The 16,289-nt window shown below is 37.0% G+C and overlaps 1 protein-coding gene across 1 annotated transcript in view; it reads left to right on the top strand.

Annotated features, from left to right (window-relative positions):
* The window catches only part of KCNQ1 (potassium voltage-gated channel subfamily Q member 1), a 368,559-nt gene that overhangs the window by 97,288 nt on the left and 254,982 nt on the right, over positions 1–16,289 (top strand). Inside the window, exons 7-11 of the mRNA XM_075712468.1 lie at positions 8,502–8,612; positions 11,116–11,211; positions 13,459–13,581; positions 14,581–14,722; positions 16,040–16,066. Coding sequence (XP_075568583.1) covers positions 8,502–8,612; positions 11,116–11,211; positions 13,459–13,581; positions 14,581–14,722; positions 16,040–16,066 — 499 coding nt within the window. The remainder of the gene's footprint in view (positions 1–8,501; positions 8,613–11,115; positions 11,212–13,458; positions 13,582–14,580; positions 14,723–16,039; positions 16,067–16,289) is intronic.

Here is a 16,289-nt window from a genome sequence, read left to right as displayed (position 1 = left end):
GAAGTAGAGAATACTTCTAAAAGAGAAGTACTTGATAATGTTTTCACGCTCCCTTTCTCACTCTACAACGTGGCACTTTTTTGTTATCTCAGCGTATGTGTACACTGCTAAACAAGTTCTTTGGGTAGTGGCAGTAGAATATGTAGCATAGCATAAAGTAAACCATACAAAAGGTCTGTGTTACCACAGCTAAACTGCATCTGGAATTGGGTACTTTTATATGACTGTGCTTTGCTGACTATAGACATACCCATAGGCTGCATAACTTGTAATTAAATGTTCTTCATTGTCATTGTTGTTATTTATAAATCTATATTGCTTTTCCATTTCCATATATAAATTGGCCTCCTGGGCTTTATTTGAATTTCCTTGAGAACCCTGGGCTGTAGCTATTCTCCATTCCAGTTTATGGGCTTCTTGAAGAAACCTAAGGTTACCTTGTGGCGCAGAGTAAAGATTTGGCTGTATTATTGCTAGATTTGAATGCAGCGCATGTTGTATAAATAATTATGCCAATGGCTGCATATCTGTATGTCTTTCAAAAGACAAGTTTAGTATTTTCAAGTAAAATACAAGTAACATGATGCATCTTTCAGCTCCCTAGCGGAAGTATTCAAAATTAGTCTGCTTATGTTGTCCTTCATGTCCAGACTAACAGTCTTAAAGACCTAGTATAGATTCTGGAGAATAAAAACAAGAATGTAAAAAAAAAAAAAAAAAAAAAAAAACAAAAACCCACGAACTAAAAAAAATTAAAAGAAAGATGCTAAATGTTCTCACCAAATCTGTCAAAGATGACCACCTCCAGGGAATGTTATCGGCTCACTGTCTCTCGGTTTTTTTGTGGGTTATTTTTTGTTTGTTTGTTTGTGGTGTGTTGTGTGTGGTGGTCCCCCCATCCCCCTTAAGCATTAAATTCAGTCATGCCTCAGGCAGACTGAGGGGAGCTCTCCTTTTGATATCCACTGAATGATACACAATTTCCAACCTTCACGTCTGAACAAACATCCACAGGAAAACCATTATGTGGATTGTGCTAACAACCTCTTTGATCATGAACACTATTTGCCACAAGCAATTATTGAATATAGCCAAGCATGGATATTACACTGTGCCCATTCCTTTGACTTGGATTGAGCAGTTGTCTGCTTTAGTTAAGAATTTCTTCTTCCTTTAATTCACCGATATGTACTTTCTCACCAAGGACCGAATTCAACAAAACATTGACAAGTTTGCTTACTTCTAAGCATACGTAAAGCCATGTTCCTATTTAGCAAAGCCCAATCAGTATGTGCTTAATGTAAATTGAAAATCAAAATTGTGGGAAAGCTTTGCTGAAAAGTTGCAGGAAATACCACTTGAAACTACATGTGCATAGAACTTTTGCTAAATTAGAACAGATACGATTTAATTTATAAATAGTTGAACATAAATATTGAAAAATTGCTACATAGAAGGGATCTTGTGTTATTTGGAACCCTTTTTCCCCCACTTCTAAATTAAAAAAGCTGTTGAGGACTGTACACTGACTTCAGTGTTAGACAGAAGGCGACACTTCATTTTTATTCTTTTTGTGGTTTACAAGTCAAGAATACCAACTATAGGCCTGTTATAGCCTTCCCCCCCCCCCCCCCCCCCAAATTTTTGGGATGAACTGTTTGGGGTTTTTTTTGGGGGGGAGGTTGGTTATTTTAAGAATGTTTGGAGCGGGGGTCTGAAGATGTAAGAGTTAGTATTTTTAAATGCTTTTTGCGTGCAATCTCTGCATCTTGCGACTGCCTTCTCTGAGCTTGAACTCCATGAGCAGTTCCAACTACATTTTGTTCTCATTTAATGAAGATATGTGGGGTAGATGTGGAGAAACCTTTTAAAATTCTTACTTAAAAAGTATAGATGTAGATATTCTTACATCTAGAGAACACTCTTAGGACTTATTTTCTTAATTCCTAAATCTTTAAACCTCTATCAAAAGATATCAAGGAGCTAGGAAAAAAATTATATCTAAAAGAATCCAGAAATTTTCAACAGTTGTTGTCCATTTGATGAAATAAAAGTATTTCAAAATATAGGTAATTATCTATGTCATGACCTAGAAAAAATAATTATAATTAAGGAATTTAGCTTTCATTTAAATTTCAATGATTAGCACAAATTGTGCTCCTGTTGAAATGGGTCTGTAAGATGCTGAAACTAACTTCACTCTGATTTTCCTCTGTAACATGGTTAGAATTATCCTTATAGGAAGATGTTTTAAAACTTCCCTCCTAAGATATTTGGCTACCTAGTTTATGTTTAAGCATTCTTTTTTTTCCCTTGTTGTACCTAGATAATGCTGTTTCTTTTCAGTATAATTACTACATTTTGTGAGGTGTAATATAGTACAATACCGAATGGAAAATAAATAGCTGCAGAATTTCCATGAACAGTTCAGAAACTGTAATCAAACTATCTGCATATGTTAATAACTTTCCCCAGCACTTCCTTCAATATCACACAAACATAGAGGGTACTATTTTAACTGGCTGCTTTTTCTGTCATTTTTTGTACAGAAGCGGTCTGTTGAGCAAGGTCCAAATAAGAGAAACTCCTCTACTATAGATTAAGACCTATATGTGCTTGAGTTCAAAACTGGTGAGTTCAAGTCCAATAGGCAGAGCTGGCTGTTGACTTTGCCAGCAATGTGACTGATGGTAGCCAGAAGACCTCTCGCTATTTCCCATTCACCTGATCAGTAAGCAGAGAAGGGCTGGCATGCTGCAGCTTCCCAAAGACAGTGGGTATTGCTGTACTGTAAAATGTAAACAACTGACAATGGATTAATTATCGGGCCTAGGATACAAAGTTGCTGGATCTCTTATGAGTTCTGTTGCTTGTGTCCATGTATACATTCACTGCTGAGTTCAGATCTAAAATTGTCTGTTCACTCCAAGTAAAAATGATCATAATAATGACCAAATGAAAAAAAAGATCAAATAACCATCTTCTAGTGAGGTTTTAAGTGTCTTTTTTTTTTTTTTTTTTTTTGAGTTTAAGGACTATGTTTTCCTGATTTGGTTACCTTTGTATTTTGGTAGGGGTGCCTGGGGGGGAGGGGGAGAGCGCTCAGATGAACCCAAACATTTTGCCTATACCTTCACTAATAATGAACAATTCTCCCTATTTTTATGCAAGTTTATGTCCTATGTCTTGTAATCCTTGAGAACTACTGCCAGGATGATCCAGGATGCGAACAGACTATTTTACAAGAGCAAGTAAAAACAGCTTTTATTTGTGAGGCTAAACACTAAGAAAGGGCTTCAGTGGCCTGTGGAGTGTGCTGTGTTGCTGGTATGTGTACTGCAGGAGTGAGGTAATGGAAGAGAGGAGGGGGATAAACTGAGACCATGAAACAGTGGAACAGAAAAACAAGGCTGGAAACCCATCTTTCAGAAATGAAGACAGGAGCCTACAAGAATATCTGGTACCATCAAAAGCATGAGGTTCTGGCATAAGGTCCCAACAGGAACAGTGAGGGGAAAGCCAATTTGTTTTCAGATGGAGTTACATTTTCAAGAGATAGTGAATGAGACGACATAATGTGGCTGACTTGAACTAGCCAGAAACTAGGAATAGCAACCTGAAAATCCCTTCAACCCTTGTATTCTTATTGACTGGGTTAAAGCTGCTGTATCCCTTTTTGCATTGCACAGAACAGACTTCGCAAATTTAGGTGAGCTCAGTGCTCCAACTTAATTTTCATCAGTTGGTTTTCTTTTTTTTTTTTTTTTTTTTTTTAAGACTCTTCTAGTTTTATCTCTGAGATCTCACAAGTGGAAATGTTTATTTTGGGCCACCATTTGATTAGGAAGTTTAGAGTGGCCAGTAATTTGGTCAGAACTGATTGATGGCTGAAAATGACACCTTGAGGAGGTATTAAACTAAGATCCAACAGCCATGGCTAGGCAGCACTGAGGATGTGTTATTTGAGAGACATGACACTGAAGTTAACATATTCTGTTTGTTGTGTTTTCAATTGGATGTGTAGTTCCATTTCATTTCATATCCTAAGTTATTAGAAGTGTTTCAGTGTCCTTCAGATGTGGTTGTGTCTCAGTTATGTACTTCAACTGCATCAAGAATGATGGTGTGAGTCTGTCATACAGCAATGATAACTACATGAAAACAACTTTGAAATTGTAAGAAGAAAAAGAATCCAAACATCCCCTTTAAATCTTTTTAATACTAGTGACCGGGAAGTCCTTTCTTCAGCTTTGGATTACAATTTTAATTCCGATGTTTCAAAACATTTGTGTCCTGTAGAACATGGTCTCTTAACTTGTTCATCTGAACGATGTAACTTTAATCTTCTCAGAGTGCTGCAATATATATAGAGGTGATTGGGAGCAGAAAGTGGAACTTCTGTTGTGTGAATTGGTTCATATCGCTAACATCCTCATATGCACAAGGAAGAAAAATATTGTCATTCGAAAAGAATTCAAAATATCGAAAGATCACCAGGGATTGTTTTAGCTTTGTACAGATTGCATACTTCACAGTAAAATGAAAGCACGAGTGTCCAATCTGTTTGCACTTTTGCTGCATAGATTTCGGCAACTTCATATTCAACTTGCATGAATGCAGTTGACTGTATAAGATGTCAAGCAGTAGAAAGGCTTCTGATGCGTTCACTACACTTAAGCGTATAGGAGAGTTTTCAAACCATTTTGCAATTCGCTATACTTCAAGTGGAAAGAAGTCAGGGAGCCTTTTGATGTTTCTGGTATATCACCGGATGTTCTTGTATTGCTTGATTTAATCAAGATGGGTATTTCGAATGGGTCAGAAAATTCTGGGTGGTATTTGGTATGCAAAGGAATACCTATTGCAATTGATTTTGAAGTTGTAGTGCTGCAAATTTAGAAATAAAGTAGCTAAGGTATTTTCTATAAGGTGACTTTCCCTTATTTGCTTGGCTTTTTTAACCTTCTAGTTTGTGTCTGCTCCCCCAGCCCTGTGATGTCTGCCTTTTTAACACCTCTGAATCATGCATTCCTTTATCTTGTAGCTGTTCAACTAACCAAATTTTTGCAAGGCACACAGCGAGGGTTTCATCATCAGGGCATTGTTATTCACCTGATTAGTTTGCTGTGCTCACTTTAGCCTGATAGCCTTGAATAAAATCCCTTCCTTATTCAGTGCTAATGAACATTACTGTTTCTTCTTCTTTAATGGTTGGACTGGATGATCTTAAAGGTCTTTTCCAACCTAAACAATTCTATGATTCTATGATTCTTCTGTGTCAATTTTTGTTTTGTGTTGCCTCCTTCAGACTATTGATACATGTTTAATAGGAACAAGATTAGTCTTAATACCAAAGCCTGTGGTGTGATGTACATCAGATCAAAGTTCTGAAATAGTCAATGGATGAATATGATTTTGTTCCTAATTAAAGCAATTAGCTTTACATGCTGCTTTTCAATGAAAATTTAATGTGTGAGCTCTTGTATCAATTTAATTTCATTATGCCAACATATTTACTGTGCTAGAGTAGAAGTTGAGTCAGTATTTCCATTATAAGATCCTATTTTACAACTGTAAAATTAATACTGTACTCTCTAGGGGGTTATAATCTGGCTGTAAAAATTCATTTAGGGCAGAAACTTGGCATGTGAGGTTTCAACAGCATATATCTTGGGGGGGGGGGAGAAAATGTAATTTTGGAATACAATGCATTTGTAGATGGATTAGAGTTATGACGGCAGAAAAAAAATGTTAACTTAAACATACACTTTGATTTGCAACCCAATTTCCAAAATGTTTTTTAAAAAACTCCTAAACAAACTGTACAGAAAATGCTTTTCTTGTGTCACTGATGCTTCATATAGATAAATTCAGAAGGGATGGGCGGAGTGGGTGGGAAAGGGGAGATAATTAGTTGTATATGATTTTTTTTTTTCAGTCACACTTCAGTCAGCTCAAAAGCACCTATTTCTTTTCTGTCTAGTTAATGTATGTATTCCAACATGATGTTAGGATTGTAACACAGAATCATAGTTGATAAAACTTTTCAATGTCACGGATTTGTAAATCTTCTTAAAAACTGAGGCATAAACCACTATCTTTTCTCATCTTTTATGTAAGAAGGTAGTGGAGGCCATCACTTTTCCCATAATTATATTTCCTTTTTTATATCATATTTTTTGAACAGGAAATTGTAATAAGAATTTAGGATTTTTTTTTTTTTAACTGGCCCTCTTATGTGGGTAAGGAGATCATGTCATCCCTTCAGTTCCTCATCAGGCCTGAATTAAGGTGGTATTTCAACAACAATTTCAGGAATACAGGCAAAGGTACTTGGGTACTTAACTCACCTTACTAATTCTTAAAATACTTTTGTAGGATATGAAACAGTTTTGAAAATAAGCCACATTTTAAAAACTTGTATTAAAAATTAAATGCTAATACTTGAATGTTTTGAGTCTCAGCAACCTGCAATAAACTTAACATTGCCATCTCAAGCAGCTAGAACCGTCCCTTTGTTGTGTGTTTGACAGACACATAATGATGTGCTTAGAAGCTGGACAGTTTGAGTATGGATGGCTTGCTTCATGTGTTTCTGAGGTGCAGCTCTGGTCAGAACTTACACCCACAGGGTTTCCCTCTGGTGTCTCATCTTCTAGTAGGAATGGACAGTTATTAAAGTGGCTGACGGCCACAGTTTTCCTGAAGCACTTGCCATGACCTTTAATTTCCCCAAACCCGGGTTCTCCATCCCTTCACCTCTGTCCTGGTTTCGGCTGGGATAGAGTTAATTTTCTTCCTAGTAGCAGGCATAGTGCTGTGTTTTGGATTTAGTAGGAGAAGAATGTTGATAACATGCTGATGTTTTTAGTTGTTGCTGAGTACTGCTTATGCTAGTCAAGGACTTTTTCAGCTTCCCATGCTCTGCCAGGCGCACAAGAAACTGGGAGGGGGCACAGCCAGAATAGTTGATCCAAACTGACCAAAGGGCTATTCTATACCATATGACATCATGCTCAGTATATAAACTGGGGGGGGTTGGCCGGGGAGCAGCGATCGCTGCTCGGGAACTGTCTGGGTATCGGTCAGCGGGTGGTGAGCAATTGCATTGCGCATCACTTGCTTCGTGTATCATTATTATTATTATCATTATTATACTGTTACTATTAGCATTACTATTTTACTTTATTTCAATTATTAAACTGTTCTTATCTCAACCCAGGAGTGTTTCTCACTCTTACTCCTCCGATTCTCTCCCCCATCCCATCGGGGTAGGGGGAGTGAGCGAGCGGCTGCATGGTGCTTAGTTGCTGGCTGGGGCTAAACCACGACAACCTCCTTAACAAATATCTTGCCTCTATAAATCTGCCCTTCACTTCTCTCCTCCCCTAGAGATGCTGCCCTGGGCATTGCCTGCATTTCTGCAGTCGCTGGGTAGCATGTGTTACAGCAGACAGGCGAACTAGGAGCAACTGCAGGGCAAGGTGGGGATGGCCTGTGTATATTGTTGTCTGGGACTAACGTCCTCTGTGTCCTGGGCAGCTGAAGCCCATACTGTCAGAAGAAAATCTGTACAGCCAGCAGTTGAGGTGTACTTCAACTGCTTGAGAGCTTCATGTGGTTTCACATGCTCTGATTTGGTTAGCCTTCTTCAAAGTCATACATAAAAATCTCTCTAATTTCCAAATTCAGAAATAGCTTGTGTCATAGGTGGATTTAAATTGCCCTCAGATGCCAAATGTATCCTTCTGCTTCAAAGAAATCCATTCTGTCCTTGAGCTCATGCAAATAATGACTTATTAAGCCTTGTTATGCTACATAACTATAGTGGCAATCTTTACTTCAGTGTTTTGAAACCCAAACTGAACAGATGTTTCCTGCATGTGTGCATTAAATTATCTGTTCTTGCTCTCCATGTATTATATGAATTAGTGATTCATTAGCCTATGTTTTCAGGATCTTTACTCCATGGAAATTTTTCAGCTTCTCTTGCTATTTATATCAATATTATTCTCTAGATTACTTCATGTCTGACCCACGTCATAGTCCATGGTTATGGTATATATATATGCTCTTTCTGTGCAACAGCCCTGTAATACTCTCAGCAAACATCTCCTGCCCATAAAGAAAATCAGCAATTCAGAACTGTTGGCAGCCTCCACCTAAGGAAAGTGTATGACATGGGCAGGCAACCCATATCCCAGTAACTTCATATGCTGTAAAGTTGCCTTAGCCATGAAGACTTTAATTAATGGTTTTACTTTACAAGATTTTAAACATGTATTTTATTATAATTCAGTTTCCTGTACCTTCTTCCATCTATTATAGATGGGGAAGCAAATCTGGAGAGTTACCTTCATTACTGTCACACAGACTGTCATTGGGAGAGTTAGGAATGCAACTAATGTTTCTTTAAAATAAATAAAAAAGGAAGAAAGAACAACAATCCGAAACTGCCACGTTAATACTTACTGTAATGCTCTATGTATTTCTCTTTACAGGTGACTGTTACCACTATTGGCTATGGGGATAAAGTGCCTCAGACCTGGATAGGAAAGACCATCGCATCTTGTTTTTCAGTATTCGCAATTTCATTTTTTGCACTACCTGCGGTAGGTTATCTTGTCATTCTGCTGACAATTTGGTGTTGACTTATCAGTTATCAGAGGAAACTTTTGTTATTGATTCTTTAACCTTTCATTTAACCTGATGTTATGAAAGCTTTGTATTAAACTTTTATATTGTAATTAAAATATATGTAGCTTGTAGAAGCAAAAGAGCTTCTATACAAGTACCTAAAAAAAGTAAATATGCAGTGTTTATTCTATGCAACACTAGATTTGGTCTGTATTTGAGAATTTGAGAAAGAGATGTTTAATTCAAAATACTTCTGCCCATCTCAGAAGTGTAAAGGAAATTATTTCTCATGCTAATTACTTCTGGACTCAGTGACTTAGTGATGTTTTGGCTTTTTAAGGCATTCACTCATAGTTTACTCAACTGATTAGGCCAGGGGTGAACTGTAGAGTTCTCATACACATCATTCTTCTAGCAAAGCTGCCAAAAAGGTGTCACTGGCAGAGAGACAACAATAAGCAGCCAGGGACGCTGATGCAACTCTTTGCCAAATTAGCATCTGTCCATGGCCAAAGTCCCATTTTCAAAAGTGACCTAGGGCTGAGCTTTTAAAGGTGTTATGGCACTTTGTGCTGAAAACAGGTTCCCAAGTACTTTCTAACAAGAAACAAGGCACTTGAGTACCAAGGGTAAATTCAAAATCAGCAAAACCTGGACTGTGGTTTGAAAACCCAAAACGTTGAGTGCCAAGGGTAGTTAAGGGTATTTTTTTCACAAATTTAGCAATACTCCTGAATTGTGCTGTTAAAATGTCTGTGCAACTTGAAACGTGCTGTTAAAATGTTCATTTTTCAGCAAGTTTTTCAGTTCAGTGACACGAACAGTTGTGTTAGCAGATGTTAGAGTAGTTGTGGCAGGGAAGTGGTAGGAATAGGTACAGGATGTCACAGTACTGTCACAAGAATTCTTCACAACATGAAATAGTAACTGTTAAAACTCCAGTGGCTTTTTAAAATTAGTTGCTTACTTTGAAGGTATGCAAGCTGTTGCAGAGGAGGGTAACTAGATTTTTAGACTCTCCAGCATCAGTTTGCCTTTAAAGCATATTCTTCCCCACGCCCCCCATTCTAATCTTTCACATTTATTCCTTGTTTAGAAGAGAGATCTGGTAAATTAAATGATCTGTAAGAAAAATGCCAAAAGCTGCTATTTTGACTGAAGAGTTGTTTGTTTTTTCCTCAGACTTGAATGCCAGCAAAGATGTTTTATAAATAATTGTGTAGCAGCCCCACCTTCACAGCAATGCTTTTATGCTTACCTGTCAGATTTCCCTAGTAGTTTGTAGAAGTAAAACAACAACAAACACCCCTTTATTAGTGTGATTTTTATTACTGAATTAAGTTGTTCTTGTGAGTTGGCCCAAGGCGGAAATTCAGGGATTGAAGCTCCAGCAGTAAATAGTTGATATGTAGTAACTATTGCATGCTGCCTTGTTGCCATTTTAAATAAGGGTAGCTGGCTGAGATCACAGTCAAAAGTAATTGTTGTGGCTAAACACAACTGGTATGGGTTCTGGATCTAGCAATGATCCTTCATTTCCCAAATAAGTGATTTTTGAGCATCATTAAGTCTTTGATCTTTACTAAATGAACATAATAGGAAGGGCCTTTCCTGTTACTTTCAAAACACTTGATGATTAATACAGTTCTTAGAGCTTGAGCCAAGATCACTGGCTGCTCTGACACCATAGCTATCATATGTAGAAAATGAACTATGCTTTTGTTGAGTAGGTGTAGTCACGTAAGTTGATTTATAGAAGATCTCATTTTTATCCATGTTACTAAAACCTCTGTTAAATATGTCTATAGCTATGCAAATGACTACATCAATGACTCGCTCTATACTTAATTTTGGATTTAATAGTTATACTACGTTCAGAGGCTATTTTGGGTTGTACACCATCCAGTGCTATTAGTCCATGTCCTTTGTCCAGAAAGCGGATAAGATGGCCTTGTGTTGAACTCTCTGAAGTCCTGACCATTTTGTAATATTCCTTTTCCTCTTCTATTGTCGTCCCCTCCCAGCATGGGTTAACATATGGAAATAGAAATTACCATACTACAGTTAAAAGGTCTTTCCTGTGACCTGAATCATGCCATGCCAAAGCTCCATTTCTCATAAAAATGAAGTTAAGCACATCAGGTTGATATTTCTCCCTATTCTGTCGTTCCCCTGCACAAGCATTTATGAGGCTTTTAGAGGGTATGAAATATCATTTCTGCTCATTTTTAAGCTTTTAAGTCCAGCTAACTTAAATAGGCTTTGGATCAGGGCATGATAGCATTCCTAGTTTGTTTCAACAAGTAATATGAACTGAGTCTAAAAACTTGACAGTATTAAGTCATTTCCTCTAAATAATTAGTTGGGTTTTATGATGCTGAATAGAAGTTTATTAATACAACATAATTTGGAAAGCTTATGTGTGGTTTTTGCCCCCTTAAAAAAAAAATTAGATCTGTGTTTTCTTTCTTCCCACAGGGAATTCTTGGTTCAGGCTTTGCCCTAAAGGTACAACAAAAACAAAGACAGAAGCATTTCAACCGTCAAATTCCAGCTGCTGCCTCTCTCATACAGGTACTGAGTTCCTGCATTTTGCATACTACCATTTCTTTCCATTTATGGGGTTGGTTTTTTTTTTTTTCCAAAACTGTTGGCAATATTTCCATGCCTGATTCCCATTAAAATTGTATAGGATTTACAGATGCAAGTGTTTTAAACAGTTTTGGAAATCCCACTTTTAATGTAAGCAGAAAAGTTCACTCCCAAATCAGTGCAAACTGTTTAATTCAGCTAGTTAAAATCAAACCTGAAGGCTATCCTGTAATTATTGTCCAATTTACCTGGGGAAAATGTTATGAAATACATTGCAGTAGCAAAAAAATAGAGAGGAGGCTGTAAAATTATGCTTTTAAAAAATACATTGTTGCTTATAAAGACAGACGTCAGATAGGCTTCACTTTCCTTGGGATAAATAAATTCTTAAAAATCTCAGATTTAGGAGAAATAAGTCAGAATGTTAAATAGGAAAATCTTGTCTGAAGTTTTTAGCTCCAGGATAGGTGGCTGGGAACCACTGGGATTCTGCAAAATCAGTGTTTTCGTGTAGGATAAGAACAGAAAAATTTTGATCCCCTCTTAAGAATACAGTTGCAGTTCAGTGTCAGTAAGATTTTATCCTTTACTTCAGTGGAGCTAGCATTTCACCCTGGAGAAGTATTAATATTGTTTCATTCTAGGTTTTTCCAGCTTTTCCTCCCTCACTCAGTATCTGCATGTAGCTTTAGAAGCACAGGGATCAAATTTAAAAGAAATCTAGAAGTACACCTAAGCTGTATCATTTTTGCATTCTCATATGACTTATTTCTCTAGCTTCATAAGTGAATGTGGATTTCCAGGTCAGGCTCTTTATGGAAACAGTAGCTAACTGTAAAGTTTATGCTTGAAACTAAACAGTCCCAGAGTTAATGTGAAAAAGGTTTAAATTTAGGGCTCTGGTTATAGCCAGAGATTAGCCAAAAATCTTCAGACTCCGTGTGTTGTGTTTGGATTGCATGGTCAGAAAAAGGTATGGTTTTGCAAAGAATGGATTTTTAGTGTTCCCACTGGTTCTTTTGGGATATCAATCCCAAATTATTGGGAAGCCTGAGATTGCATGTCCAGAATGTTGTACTTGGCTCCATCTGAAATGTTAAGGAGGAATGAAGGATAAAATAGTGAGTTGCTGACTACCTGTTCTTAATAGTGGTAATTATGATTTACTAATAGTCTTAGACTTCTAAAATCCCAATTTAAAGTGCTCTACAAATAACTTACAAAAAGATTATTCTCAAACAAAGAGATTTAAGAAGTAAGTACAAGACAAGACAACAGCTGAAATGAATGATACTTTTTTTGCCTCTATTCCTTCTTGTTTTCTTCTAGAGGCCAGTTGCTTCTTCCAGTATCCTATTAACCATGGTGGGAATTATATGGTGATTGTCTGATCCTTTACTTTCCAATTGCTGTCTGTTTTCCTCTGTCATTCTGCCTTGCTTTCTTTCTTTCATCTAGTGTTTTCTGGCCTTTCCCACTTTAGATTTTGTGTATGTCTGTGTGTCCTTCTTTCATGTAGTCCATAAGTAAGGATCTGCCTTTTTAACTTGGAGACTAATTACTAATCAACTCTGATGATAGATTTAGACATTTAAAAGAGAATGCAGTAGCGTTTTGTCTCTGGTTGGTCTTGTTCCCTAGCCCTGCTTTTCCTTCTTTTTGTCTTAGAACGTAGAACTTGAATCATTGGTGGTTGGCAGGAGGGAGGATTGGTTTTGGTTCCTGGTTAACCATTGGTGCTATTCCCTCATGCTCTCATTCTTATTTCTTTGTCTGAATATAGACCTACTGACCACATCACAGTTGCTTTTTTTCCTGATAGTGCTCTCATGAGGCAGGGAAGAAAGATTTTTGTTTTCTGAGTAGGAGTCTGAAACACAGGTTGCAATAGGCAAAATGCTCAGAGAGGGAAACTAGGTCAGAGCAAGAAATTCAACCCCAATCTTTTTAGTCCAGTCTAGAATTCTCTCTCATTATTTGTTTGTTGCTAATGCGAACAAAAGTTGCACTTGAAAAGACTGATCTTCCTTTCTGGTTTGCTCAGTTCAAACTATGTGGTTTCTGTTTACTGAATAAGGATTCTAAACCGTGCTGAGTTTGTTTCCAGTGGGGAAATTCAAGAATACTATTAAAGAATGACTAACATGCTACTTGGAAGTTACTTTGTAGCACAGATAGCTACAAAACTGATTGCATTAATTGTTCTGTGGCTTAAAACATTTGTTCTAGACCGCATGGAGATGCTATGCAGCAGAAAACCCAGACTCTTCTACATGGAAAATATACATTCGAAAACCTGCCAGAAATCATCATTTGCTGTCACCCAGCCCAAAACCAAAGAAATCAGTGATGGTACCAGTAACTAACATTTCCTATTATAGTAATTTAAAATTTTTAAATTGGATTGAGTTTTAGTCCCTAGAGGCTATTTGTTGTGTTTGTTTCACAGATTTTTTTTACTTGGTTTTAGAGTTTTATTTTCAATTCAGTTTTCAGATTTTCAGTATATCAACATTTTAAACTCTAGCTTAATTTGCTTCAGTTCCCAGGCTTGACTTTTTTAATGGATCTATGGGTTTGGAAAAGAGCAATAACGACCTAACTCAGGCACATCAATCAGTAACTTACTGATGTTGTTTGGAAAACTGTAAGCAAAGAAAAAAAAAATTACTATTTCCAAACCAGTAACTTTTAATTTGTTTTTTTTAAAAAAAAACAAAAAACCTGCTGCTTCTCTCAGCTATTGATTTTGTGGCTTTCTGAGCTTCTATGGTGAAGACGTTGTGCCTACATATGGAGTCAGTTGATATGAAAATACTACTGTAAGTTAAGAATTTTTTTGTTTAAAAACCAGTAACAAAACCCCTTGGTCAGAATCTTTAGATTATGTAATACTCCATCCTCTCTATTCTAAGAGTATTGCACAGTAGTCTCAAGCTGGAAGGAGAGGATGCTGAGTAAAAATCTTCCCCTAGTATCCCAGGTTCATCTGAGTTCAGTAGCAACAGCATTTGGTTTTTGCTGAAGGTATGATTTATTGCATCCATAAAATGGTAAAGATATTCTGGAATAGTTTGATTTATATAAACTGTCGCAGAGCTAGCAGATTTTTTTTACTGCAGGCAAGGGATTTGCTAATGACAATGTGCAGAATTCTGGTGATTAGCCAGTTTTGGCTGGATGGGGGGCAATCTTACAGATATGCATGGTGTAGCATCACATTTTGTAATTGGTTAGGCACTCTTTTGACTGCTTATAGCTCACTGGGGACTGCATTATTATTGAAGACATTGCTGAAGAGACAACTAAATGTGGCTTGGTTTGAGTAATTTAATGTATGTATATTTTTAGGTTAAAAAGAAGAAATTTAAGTTAGACAAGGACAATGGGCCTTCTTCTCCAGATAGGATATTAACTGTTCCACATATCACTTATGACCACGTGACAGAGGACAGAAAACCTGATTTCAGTTTTGAAGCATATGAAAATTCTGGTAAGAAATTCCATTATAAAATGCCAGTAGCTGTAATGGCTTCCATTAGTGATTTACACATGTCCCCTTTAATATCTGTAGGAGAGAGGATGAGGACAGAACAAGTTCTTGTCATTCTAGAGCAAGAATACTTTGCTTTTTGACTTTGGTTGCTGGTTTGTCTGGATGAGACTCAACCATTCCTTTAATGCGCATCCTCCACTGCAGACAAACTAAGATTATTTGTCATTTCTGCCTGCCAGAAGAGCTACTGTCTCTAAGGCTGGTGCATACATTCCCCAATTCTGCAACTGATTGAAACTGTAGGGATTAGCTGTCATCTTTTCCATGTGAAATTTATCCAAGATGTGTTACTATTGTGCTTGTACCTCAACCAAAAAGGATTGACATGTCTTGGCTGCACTGAACGTAGTCTGCTACATGAAACCACCATGTGCTCCTGCCATCTGCTCAGTGGAGTAGGCTGTGAATCAAATTTTGAAAGCAGAAGTACTTAAGATAAATGTGGATCCATCTGTATTAACTGTCACTGTACAAAATGGTACAGTATGAGGAAAAAGAAGAAAGGACTTTGATAGTCACCTTATAATTAATAGCTTAGTTGTAGTTGCTTTAGCTGTAATGAACTTCCAAAATAACTCTGAATTTACAGTGTGGCTTTTTTACAAATGTACTTTTATTAGAAGTTTTTAATGTGTACTGCTCAAATTTTGGCAGCAACAATGAGGTTTAATTTTTAAGGTGTGTTTTATTGATTATAGATACTTTAAGTACTTATGTTTTTTCTCCTCAAAAATTTGGCTGACATGATTAAATTTAATGACCTTTAAAATAAGATAGCAATGTGGGCTGGCACCAGGCCTGTTTTAATTCAAGCAGAAAGTCTCACCTTCCATGTACTTTTTTGATATACTTCTGCCTTGTCTTGTTCTGCAACATCCCTGCTTTTCCACTCTTTCTTGGCCTCTGTTAAGGAGTGATTGCGAATTGCATCTGGTGGTAGAAATGACACAGCTGTTAAAAGGTGGACGAGTACTAAGTTTAGTCTGTGTCTCAGGCTTTGAGTACAGATACCTTTCTTCAAAACAATCCAATGAATGAACTGTACAAATGCTTAGATTTGTCAAGTCCCACCTTTTATCACTAAGTTTCTAAGTTGATTAAAGGACAATATGATTTACAGGCAGCCTACTACTGCCACTTCAAAAATCAGCTTTATAGCTTTCAATAAACGGATTTTCTCTAATTTCTTCTGACACTTATCTTTTTTCTTTTTTATCTGTGTTCTGCTCTCTCTAAACTGTTACAAGTATACAGGACAAACAGGAATGTTAAAATTGCTTGGTAAGTGGAGGAAAATAATTCTATCTGTAGCATGCCAGCTTATGACAATGTAATGTTTGTAGTGCTTTTCATGTGTGTCTAGTGCCATATAGTTTCTAATAAATCTTTTGCAGCCAAGGAGATCGAGACAGACAAAAATGTACATTCTCACACTTGTAATTGCAATTGTACCCACAGTTTCATTACAAAGAGAAAAGTGAGCACTCATTTATATAAGTAGATG

Source organism: Pelecanus crispus, chromosome 6, assembly GCF_030463565.1.
Source record: "Pelecanus crispus isolate bPelCri1 chromosome 6, bPelCri1.pri, whole genome shotgun sequence".
Taxonomy (NCBI): domain Eukaryota; kingdom Metazoa; phylum Chordata; class Aves; order Pelecaniformes; family Pelecanidae; genus Pelecanus; species Pelecanus crispus.
This window is presented reverse-complemented; position numbering and strand designations above follow the sequence as displayed.